Genomic DNA, 12,379 nt, shown 5'->3' with positions numbered 1-12,379 from the left:
ATCGAAATATTAGGTGAGGTTGTTGTACTTTTCATCTTCATATATTATTGTTGTAGTAGGGTTAATAACATTGCAGATGGGAAAAAATTGACAGTGAAAGATAATCAAAATAATTGATACGATGTATGTGTATTTCATCCACATCAAAGCCATAAGGAAAGTGGCCGGTTTAATCATACAAATTATAAACTTTCAGTCCACGAAACTTGATAATATCAAACATCGGTCATGTTTGGCTAAGCAATAAACCTCAAACTTAATATTGAAATCAATTTATTTCTTAATAATTAGTTTTTACGGTAGGAAAGTTGGCAGGTTTATCATGAGTTTAGGTTTGGGGGAAATTAGTTTTTTTAGAAAAATAAAAATAAATAAAAGAGATTTACTACATTTTCATGGGTGTCTCATATGTTTAGTTTTCATTTCGCAAACGAGAAAGATTTGAAACAGCTTATGGATTCTAGACGACCGTTGGACACTGATTATCCTTACAAGGTTGATCAATACTTAGTGCATTTGACCGAATGGTGTCGTAATCCACTGCCTATATAAAGTTAGTGATATTTATCCATTTTGGGCTCCAATTCACTATGCTTTTGAATACGTGGCATTGGGTAATAGGGAGGAAAATTGGTGAAGGTACTGGTTATCAAATTTTAAATGTTGATTCTGATAAAGGAAAGAGTAGTAAATTTGAACTTTTTTTTTTGGATTCAAAGAGAAAATTGTATTAAGTAGAAATAGTGTTTACATGATAGTCTTGATCAACTCAGGATTGGATTTCCTGTGGAAGATCATTTGAGTATTCAAAGTTTCCCTTGAGAATTCTAGCTCTCTTGGCCAACTTATCTGCCACACTATTAACCTCTCTTTTAACTGAAATACATCTCCAAGGACAAATCTTGCTTAATAAAAACTTAATGTCAAGAACTAATGACTGATTCTTCCAATGAACATGGTGTGATTGTTCATTGATGGAATTTATTAAAACTTCACTATCTGATTCAAAAACAACTCTACTGAATTCTTTGAGATATCCCAAGATGCAGCTTCCTTCATGGCCCTGCATTCCAGCTCCTCTACCTCCACTGCAATAATTCCTCCATCAAAGTATTTCCCTTGAGCACCAATGCTTTTGCCTGCAAAATTTCTTGCAATTAGTCTTATACCACCTTGAAAATTTTCTTGCAGAAAAGATGCATCCAAATTTATTTTAATGTAACCACAATCTGGAGGTTTCCATCTCAACACCTGCAAAGAGTTGTTATTGACAGTAATATTATTATTAACAGGAGCAGTAAGCCTATGAATATTTTCCAAAGACAACATTCTGTTGGGATTGATTTTCTGAAAGTCCTTAGAACACCTATCTTTCCAGATAGTCCAAATAGCTACCATAAGTAACTTATTTATTTCTTGCCTAGTAATACCTGATCCAAAGATAAGGTTATTTCCTGCAGAAAACCGAGAGATAACCCAATTCTTTAGAGAACCATGCTGCAATATAATATTACCAACATTAATGTTTAAACTCAACCAAACTGATCTAGCATAAGGACATTCCAGAAGCATATGATTCACAGATTCATTAGGATGATTGCAGAGACTACAGTGAAGTTCTATATTTGGTTTATACTTAGAAAGTTTGTCTCTAGTTGGAATTATGTCCCTAATGCATTTCCAAGCAAAGAGTTTAATTTTGTGAGGCAATTTGACTTTCCATAAAGCCTTCCAAACCTGAGATGGAACAACTTGTGCACCTGTATTAGCATTAGAGTGACTAGATATAACATTACAAGCACTCTTCACTGAGAATTGTCCTTTCCTATCTGGCATCCAAATAAGATTGTCAGTACCAATATCTAGAATAGTGATTGCTAGAATACTTTCAGCAGATTCAGGGGAAAACAGATAATAAACCAGGTGCACATTCCAATCCCTAGTACCATGTATAAACAAATCAGAGATATAAATATAAGAAATTGTGTTAATCAAACCTTCAGCTGGTAAAGGAGGGTGATCTAGACCAATGACCCAATTATCAAGCCAAATTTTAACCTTAGTTCCACATCTTACATCCCAAATACTATTTCTCTTTATAATCTCAATGCATTTATAAATATTCCTCCAAATCCAAGAACAATTATCATTAAGTTTTTGCAGATGAAGAATGCTACTATTAGAAAAATACTTAGCATTCAGAATTTGCACCCATAACTCATCTTGTTCAGTAAGAATCTTCCAAACAAGCTTACAAATCAGAGTAATATTGAAAGTTTCAAGATTCCTAAACCTCCTAATTCTTTAGGAATGTTTATGTTATCCCAAGCAATGAATTTAATACCTTTACCAATCCTATGACTCCACCAAATATTTCTTTGAAGAGAGTCAAGTTTGCTAATCAATGTAGTAGGAATTTTGAAGCATTCCATTTGATAGGTTGGTAAAGAATTTAGAACTGACTTAATAAGAGTAGATATACCTGCTTGATTGATAGTGGTGCCAATGTAATTGTTAATCTAGCTTCAAAGGATTGCATAATAGGATCAAACGACTTAATCTTAGAATGACCAAGAAGTAATGGAGCTCCCAAATATTTTTCAGAATCAGAAACCAAAGACATGTTAAGAGCCTGAGCAAGAATGACACAATCATTAGGACTAAGATTGTTACTGAAATACACATAAGACTTATCAAAATTAAGTATCTGACCTGAAAGTTTCCCAAATTCCTGCAAAGTGTGTAAAATATGATCAACATGTTGCATATTAGCTTGAACAAATATAAGAATATCATCATCAAAAAGTAAATGAGATATAGGTGGAGCTTTCCTAGAAACTTTAATGCTAGTGATAGTCTTATTAGTTTCAGCTACTAACAAAGAGCTAGATAAGTATTCCATGGCCAAGATAAAAAGATAGGGAAACAGTGGATCTCCTTGTCTAACACCTCTAGTTGGTTCAAATTGATCACATGGTGAGCCATTAAGCAACACACTAATACTTGTAGTAGAGACACATTGCATTATTAGGTTACAAAAATCTTTACTAAAACCAAAGCTATCAAGAACTTTAATCAAAATGTTCCATTCTAGCCTGCCAAAGGCTTTTGACAGATCTAATTTAAGTGCCATGGTGCCATTCAAACCTTCCTTGTGTTTCATAGAATGAATAACTTCATGTGCAATAATGATATTGTCATGAATAGCTCTCCTTGGGACAAAAGCAGCCTGATAAGGTGAGATAAGTTTCTTAAGAAAAGGCCTTATTCTATTAGCTAAAATTTTAGACACAATTTTATAAGAAACATTACACAAACCAATTGGTCTAAATTCAGAGGGATTTTTTTGGGCTTTTACATTTAGGAATAAGAGAAATATAAGTCTTGTTTAGACTTCTTGGCATATGCCCACTATGAAAAACCTTTGAACAACATGTATGATATCATTACCAACTAGTTGCCACTGTGTTTGGTAAGACCCTGCTTGAAAGCCATCAGGGGCAGGTGCACTCCAAGCAAGCATATGCTTGACTACATTTTCAATTTCATGCTCACTAGGGGCTGCAGTTAACATAACATTATCAACATCAAGTATAATTCTTGGCAATATATGAAAAGCATTATCAGGCAGAATAGGATTAGAAGTGCTGGCAACATCACTAAAATGAATTGTAAGCAAAGTACTAATGTCATGTCTATCCCTGAGCCAATTACCATTAGCATCACAAAGAGCATTTATATTGTTTGTATGCAATATCTTTTTGAAAATAGAATGGAAATACCTAGTATTATTATCCATTTCAAATAAGGATTTATCCCTAGATTTTTCCTTATAAAAATCAGATTGAATTTTATACCAATTTTAAAGCTCACTAACAATAGACTTGACTCTATCGTGCTGATTAGGGATGTTGATATCATTTTGGGAAAATTCTAAATCCTTTTGAATCTTATTAATGTTTATTTGTGTATCTCCAAACTCCATTCTATTCCATTTAGAAAGGGTCATTCTAGTACTATGTTTCTTTTGACATAACCTGTGAGTAGGGCTACCATGAGTTTCTAAATTCCAAGATCTCTCAAGAGTATTATTAAAATTTCCATGATCAATCCAACTTCTAAAGAACTTAAAAGGTATCCATAAATGTCTAGGAATAGGATTAGTAATGAGCAAAACAGGGCAATGATCAGAAGCAATGAAATTTAAATGCAACAGCTTAGGAGTGGAGAAATTTAAAAACCAATCATTATTACCTAGAGCCATATCAATCCTAGCTTTCCTAGTTCCTGTTCCAAAGGAGTTGCTAGTCCAGGTGTAGTCCTTACCTTCATAACCAATATCCAGCAAACCAGAATCATTGACTCTATCCTTAACCCAATTATCAGAGATATTATTGTTCTTATCTAAGTGGAAATTTAAATCACCTAGGACTAACCAAGGATGTCGAACATCTCTACTAAATTCAGTCCAGAAATTCCATTGGAATTTCTTAGGTTCAGTATAAGTTGAACCATACATAAAAGAAATGAGTGCTTTTGGTTTACTTGGATCAAGTTTAATAATAAGAGCATGAATGATATTATTATCACAACCAATTATCTGAACATCAATTCCATCCTTCCACATAAGTATTAAACCACCAGCTCTTCCTATCCTCTCAATACACACATAATTATGATAGTGAATAGACTGAGCAACATATATCATTCTAACTTCATCTATTTTAGTTTCACAAAGGAGGATAAAATCAGGTTTTTGAGTATGAACCAAATTTTGAAATTGTTGTTTAGTAACTGGTTAGCTATACCTTGCACATTCCAAGAAATAATTTTCATTTTGAAATCAAAACAAATCAAAAGTTTAAAGTTTTCAAGAATTACCTTGACTTCCTTTGTGTTGCAGTTTTGATTATCCCTTGCTGTGACCATTTGAGTTGTCTGTGTGTTCACATGATTGTCAGAACTTGAAGCAGTATGTTCAAAAACAAAACTTTATGGAGCATTGTTCCTTTGCCTTTTTCCTAGCCTCTCACCAGATTCATTAACATCAACAATGATTGCTTTAATTACATATCCATCCTTTGGAGGAACAAAGATACTTGCTTTAGTAGTATTATTTTGATTGAATTTTTGGACTTGGTCTCCCCCTTTGGTAACAATCTTAGCCCTATCTTCTTTCCTTACTTCACCAAAAAAAATGGGGATTTGCATGAGCCTTAACAAGATAATATGCAGCAGCCTTACAAACTCCCTTATTGTGATTAAGGATGAAACAATGAGGACAAATCTTATGAGGTTGCTTCTCATAAAAAAAAAACTTTATCCACCTGGTAGATCCATCATTAGTGATTGCCATTACACCCCTTCTCATAGGAAAACTAACAAAAACTTGAACACAAACTTTGACATAATCTCCTGCGGAATTGCATCCTCAGGATCAACAACAATGACCTCACCCACGGTCTTTACAATTTTAGTTACTGCCTTAACATTTACGTGTTCAGGAAGAATTCTTTTTAACTGAATCCAGAAGCATTGTATTCCCCAATCTAAATCCTGATAAATGATTTCAGAATTATAAAAATAGAGAATCACAAGCTGACCATTGATACTCCAAGGTCTAGAATCAAAAACTTTCTTTCTAGTTCTTGGTCTTTAAAACGAAATTCCATTATATTATTATCCATCTCAAAAACCTTAAGATCACCTTCAGGTATAAAATCCCATATTAAAGCAATGCAGTTATCCACCATCTTAAAACCCAGTTTCACCTCCATGATTATTTTTCCAACCAGACTGATTTTGTAAGGACCCTCAAGTTCGACAACGCTATTAGACTAGTCAAGAGAAGATTTATCCGCTAATGACTCGACTAATTAAATACGAATGTTAATTTGTAGGATTTAATCTAACAATATAGATACGAAACTAGTATCATTCGATAGGTCTCGAATAGTTATGTGAATTAGACTACTCGAACGCGTCATTCGGATACCGGACGAAGAAGATACCATCAGTGAATTGGGAAGCGAAAAAATAGGTTTTTTTATAAGTAAACCGACTTGGGCTGCCCTTATCATTCTGGACGTGTGTCTTATCATTTTCCTTTGGCTTTATCACAAAACCAGATCGGAGAGAATTCACTTTCTCTTATCTTCTTCTTTCTTCTCTTACCTTCTTCTTCTCTGTGTTCTCGTCCTGTGAGTGAATTGAGAGGTAAAAAGGGGTGTTTTGGGATCAAGGAGAGCAGTGAAAGATCGAGGATTAGTTGATGGTGGTAGTATAGGTTGATCGGGTGAAATCAAAACCCAGCAGAAAAGGTAAACAACGAATTTTATTAGGATTCTTAATCTGTTATTGTTTATTTATGAAATTGAGTTTGTGTTGGTGAAATAGTTCATGGGTTTATTATTAATTAAGGTAGAACAGGTTGTATAAGGTTTAATTTTGGTTTCTTTAGGAGTTTTGAGATTCAGGTTAGGGTTTAGATGAATTGAAGATGAGGATTAGGGTTTCTGAGTTAGGAATCTACAGATAAAGAAGATGAATTTAAGAGTGGTGATTCGAAGAACAATTGATGTTATTACAAGCTAGAGTTAGTGAGTGAATTGGGTCATTGATTTAGGTTTATATTGATCTACAGGGGTTAGCAAATGTTGTAAATGAAGCATAAATGAGTTTTAGAAGTAGTATTGATGTTGACTACATAGAACTGTGTTGGATTGCAGTCTAGTGAGAAGAACTGGTGGTAATTGAAGTGTTTCAAGACTTAGGTGATGATGTTGAGGCTACAGGGGATGAGATGTGTAGGATGGTGGTTCTGTAATTGTTAATGATGTTTAAGGGATTGTATTAGTGGTGGTACTATTAGATGAAGTGAAATGGGGTAATGATATGTAATAGACTAGTTGTGTCTGTGGAGAATTTGAGTGGAAATCCATGAGAGTGTGGTGATGCTTCTGAAATGTGAAGAAGGATTGCTAGTATATATTGTAATGAATTTGATCTGAGCTGAATTTTTAGGAAAGTGATGGATTTAATAAAGAACAAGATGAACTGAGAAAGGTTGGTGGTGATGGAATGAGAGATGTAGTTAGGCTACCGATGTTATACAAAGAAGGACTAATATGGATTTCAATCTAAGTGGTGCATGTATGGATGTTGGTGTTGCTGTTGAGAGTGGAGTGAATATGTAATGTGTGTTGTAGAGTGCTGATGTTGTAATTGTTATACGAAGTAGTACTGGCAGAGGTGGAGATTCAGGTTGAAGTTGAATGTACAAGTGAAATTCAGTGAGAAGAGAAGTGTTGTGTTTATATGAAGGGGTTTCACATGGAGCTGAACCATAGTTTCAGGGTTATTGGGGAAGTATATGTGTTTTGAGCCGTAATTGCTTAGTCTTGCAAAGGAAATTAGGAAGTATGAATATAAAAAGGAGGTTGGTTGGGAACTGGTATTGCAGGTGTCATGAGTTGAGTTAATGGTGAAAAACAATTGTTATAGGTGGGTTGATATTGAATTACAGACGAGAGTGTTATGTATGGGATGTAAGAGTTGATGGTGAAATTGATATTGTTGTGGATTGGATGGTGTTAATGGAGTTTATTGAGAAGCAAGTGCGAGGAATGGAGGTTGTGATTTAGTTAAGTTGTTGGGTTGCTTTTTAAGTTAAAGATACATCTTAGATATAAATTTGCGGTGTGTTGCACCTTGAAGGCACAACAAAGTCTTTTGCCTCTGCAGTGACTCAAGCCAGAATCAGTCATATGTCTAACTGGTTTTGTTTAGCTGACTTAGTCCTTTTGACTGAGCTGAATCATGTAGACTCACCAAGTTCCCTATCTTGACCCGAGTTGACTCAGTTGACCGATTTGGATAGTTGACCAGTCATCTTGACTTAACCCTGACTAGTTGACCCTGGACTTGACTTGGACTAGACGTTGACTGTTAGTTTGATTCCTTTGACTGTTAGTGACTGTTAGTTGACTCTTATGGACTGGACCTTAGTTTAACAGGTCGGTTTGTTGGGCTTGGACTTAGAGCCAGTATCCCCATTGAACATGAATTGGACCCTTATGGTCCGAATTGACCTTTGGTTCATTTTACAAAGTTGTAGATATTCTTAAGACATATCTGATGGAATATAAAATCAATCTAATTGAATTAGTAAAACTTTAGATGTGCTAAAGATAGGTAATGAAAAGGTGTAGAACCATAAATGGGCTTAGATTCATTAGATAGTTCACTTAGCTTATAACTAGAGAATTGTATGAGGTTATGTTATGAGCATTGTGTGATCCTATTAGATAAATTCTTAGAGTGTTTCTGTGATTAACAGTTAGTCTATATTAATTAACAACGATCGATCCAAAGGATGAACCAGTGGATTGAGGATCTCGAGGTAGGCGAGGCTTGTCATCAAATCAGGTGGGAACTCTGTAACCTTCTTGTAATCATTGAGCATTCTTTCTATCGCGAGCATGATGAGTCTTTATTACTTTTGGCATGTTTGTGTGATTTACTATCTATGTAAATGCATGTATGTGTCTTGATGTGCGTGTAATATGCGTTGTATGATTTCCCCGCAAGGAGTGTCTGTCATTTCCCACGGCTCTTTGCTAAGTTAAGTATGGCGGTTTCTTCCCCGTTTTAATATTACTTAGTAGGGCGGCTTCTTCCCCGTTTCAATATATTAGTAGGGCGGCTTCTTCCCCGTTTCGATAGTATATAAATAATATATAGTAGGGCGGCTTCTTCCCCGTTATAATTTTACCTAGTAGGGCAGCTTCTTCCCCGTTTCGTTATTATATATACTATTTTATTTTGGGGAAATCAGTCGTGTGCATATTATACTTGTTCGACTAACTTTCTGATCTTGATAGTAATATCCTGAATCATGGTTTGTATGAGCACTCTGTGTGGACGATGTTATTATTATTGATTAGGGTTGCTTTCACGTCGTCTTCTCCAATGAGTTTGGCGAGGTTAGAGTGACACTTGCTTCGTAATGCATAAATTGTTGTATGATTAGTTTATTCTTATTTTCTTTCAATTTATATTCTTTTAGAACTGTGAAGTATGTTAGTGATTACCTGAGAGTTACATGTTTTCATTGAGCACCCTTTTGGGATGATGTGCTCACTCGTTCCCACTTCAGTTTCAGTTACCAGAAGGAATGATGCACATGAAGATACATGTTTTCATAGTTTAAAGCGTTACCGAACTGTGTTACATTTATGTACCTCGAATATGTGTATTCTTATTTATTATAAAACAACATACTAAAATATTAATATCATTTTACAGTTCTCGTTTATAAATATCAGAGTGTTGGGTATAAGTTTGGTTTTAGTTCACTTTATGTTTTTATGATTCTTAAAATCATTAATCTGGAAATTGATTCCTCAATTAGGTTGTAATCCTATTAGCTAAGCAGGTTTTAGTAATTGGGGCGTCACAAGTTGGTATCAGAGCTCACTATTAGGTCTTACATGGGCAATAACGAAATAGGCAGTGCCAGTTAGTGGACGAGATTAATTTGGAATTGAATTGGGTCGTGAGATAAATCTTAATCACTAAAAGTTATCAAGAACTAAAAGATTTATTTGATTGATTCATTCGTTTTCTTTGTTGTGTATATGTATGATGAGTTAAAAAATTATTGGTTAAACCAATTGAGTTATAGATTAGAAGATGATAGAAAACTGGAAACTAATTAGTTTGAAATTAAGAAGACATAGACAATCCGATACTAGAAGAATAGTGATATTAGTATATTTGATAGATCCCGAAAGTCATACAGGAACTTATTGAGTGCCTTAACTTATATGTTGAGTCATCAATTCTTGAGATAGAAAATTAGTGTGAAGAACTTAGGCTAATTTGTTTGTTACCGTTTAAATCAGTGTAGCTGAGACTCATAATTTTGATTGACAGATTACAGATTCATATAAAGCTTCATGATAGAGTACTAGAACCAGTAATCTAATGAAATAGAAATTTATCTAATGAAACTAAAGCTACAAATTTTAGATTCTAGTTGTAGAAGGCAATCTAGATTTGTGCTTCATTTGTTGTTGCGTAGAATTCATTTAAAAATGAGTTGTATTTTCGCGCGTTGGTGAGTATGAACGATACTTGCGCTTGGATGAGATATAGTTTTTGTCTATAAGGTGGAGAGTTTTTTTGAAGACCTGAAGGGCGGTTCAATTTTTGAGGACGAAAATGTATAAGGTGGAGAGAATGTAAGGACCCTCAAGTTCGACAACTCTATTAGACTAGTCAAGAGACGATTTATCCGCTAATGACTCGACTAATTAAATACGAATGTTAATTTGTAAGATTTAATCTAACAATCTAGATACGAAACTAGTATCACTCGATAGGTCTCGAATAGTTATGTGAATTAAACTACTCGAACGCGTCATTCGGATACCGGACGAAGAAGATACCATCAGTGAATTGGGAAGCGAAAAAATAGGTTTTTTTATAAGTAAACCGACCTGGGATGCCCTTATCATTCTAGAAGTGTGTCTTATCATTCCCCTTTGGCTTTATCACAAAACCAGATCGAAGAGAATTCACTTTCTCTTATCTTCTTCTTTCTTCTCTTCCCTTCTTCTTCTCTGTGTTCTCGTCCTGTGAGTGAATTGAGATGTAAAAGAGGTGTTTTGGGATCAAGGAGAGCAGTGAAAGATCGAGGATTAGTTGATGGTGGTAGTATAGGTTGATCGGGTGAAATCAAAACCCAGCAGAAAAGGTAAACAACGAATTTTATTAGGATTCTCAATCAATTAGTGTTTACTTATGAAATTGAGTTTGTGTTGGTGAAATAGTTCATGGGTTTATTATTAATTAAGGTAGAACATGTTGTATAAGGTTTAATTTTGGTTTCTTTAGGAGTTTTGAGATTCAGGTTAGGGTTTAGATGAATTGAAGATGAAGATTAGGGTTTCTGAGTTGGGAATCTACAGATAAAGAAGATGAATTGAAGAGTGGTGATTCGAAGATGAATTGAAGAGTGGTGATTCGAAGAACAATTGATGTTATCACAAGCTAGAGTTAGTGACTGAATTGGGTCATTGGTTTAGGTTTATATTGATCTACAGGGGTTAGAAAATGTTGGGAATGAAGCATAAATGAGTTTTAGAAGTAGTATTGATGTTAACTACATAGAACTGTGATGGATTGCAGTCTAGTGAGAAGAACTGGTGGTAATTGAAGTGTTTCAAGACTTAGGTGATGATGTTGACGCTACAGGGGATGAGATGTGTAGGATGGTGGTTCTGTAATTGTTGATGACGTTTAAGGAATTGTATTAGTGGTGGTACTATTAGCTGAAGTGGAAGGGGGTAATGATATGTAATAGACTGGCTGTGTCTGTGGCGAATTTGAGTGAAAATCCATGAGAGTGTGGTGATGCTGATGAAATGTGAAGATGGATTGCTAGTATTGTAGTGAATTTGATCTGAGCTGAAGTTTTAGATAAGTTATGGATTTAATAAAGAACAAGATGAACTGAGAAAGGTTGGTGGTGATGCAATGAGAGCTGTAGTTAGGCTACATATGTTATACAAAGAAGGACTATTATGGATTTCAGTCTAAGTGGTGCATGTCTGGATGTTGGTGTTGCTGTTTAGAGTGGAGTGAATATGTAATGTGTGTTGTAGAGTGCTGATGTTGTAATTGTTATACGAAGTAGTACTGGCAGAGGTGGAGATTCAGGTTGGAGTTGAATGTACAAGTGAACTTTCATTGAGAAGAGAAGTGTTGTGTTTATATGAAGGGGTTTCACATTGAGCTGAACCATGGTTCCAGGGTTAGTGGGGAAGTATATGTGTTTGGAGTCGTAATTGCTTAGTCTTGCAAAGGAAATTAGGAAGTATGAATATAAAGAGGAGGTTGGTTGGGAACTGGTATTGCAAGTTTCATGAGTTGAGTTAATGTTGAACAACAATTGTTATAGGTGGGTTGATATTGAATTACATACGAGAGTGTTATGTATGGGATGTAAGAGTTGATGGTCAAATTGATATTGTTGTGGGTTGGATGGTGTTAATGGAGTTCATTGAGAAGCAAGTGCGAGGAATGGAGGTTGTAATTTAGTTAAGTTGTTGGGTTGCTTTTTAAGTTAAAGATACATCTTAGATATAAATCTGTGGTGTGTTGCACCTTGAAGGCACAACAGAATCTTTTGCCTCTGCAGTGACTCAAGCCAGAATCAGTCATATGTCTAACTGGTATTGTTTAGCTGACTTAGTCCTTTTGACTGAGCTGAATCATGTAGACTCACCAAGTTCCCTATCTTGACCTGAGTTGACTCAGTTGACCGATTTGGATAGTTGACCAGTCATCTTGACTTAACCTTGACTAGTTGACC

General features: G+C 35.0%; 1 protein-coding gene across 1 annotated transcript; it reads right to left on the bottom strand.

Annotated features, from left to right (window-relative positions):
* Positions 1–984: 984 nt before the first annotated feature.
* On the bottom strand, positions 985–3,799 carry LOC113291789. The gene is made up of 3 exons (XM_026541282.1): positions 3,451–3,799; positions 2,483–3,276; positions 985–2,238 (listed from the first exon to the last, which is right to left on the bottom strand). The coding sequence occupies exons 1-3, from the start codon at positions 3,797–3,799 to the stop codon at positions 985–987; spliced, it is 2,397 nt and encodes a 798-aa protein (XP_026397067.1).
* Positions 3,800–12,379: the final 8,580 nt, after the last annotated feature.

Source organism: Papaver somniferum, chromosome 6, assembly GCF_003573695.1.
Source record: "Papaver somniferum cultivar HN1 chromosome 6, ASM357369v1, whole genome shotgun sequence".
Classification (NCBI taxonomy): Eukaryota; Viridiplantae; Streptophyta; class Magnoliopsida; order Ranunculales; family Papaveraceae; genus Papaver; species Papaver somniferum.
Note: the sequence above shows the minus strand (reverse complement) of the source record. Positions and strands in the feature narration are given on the sequence as shown.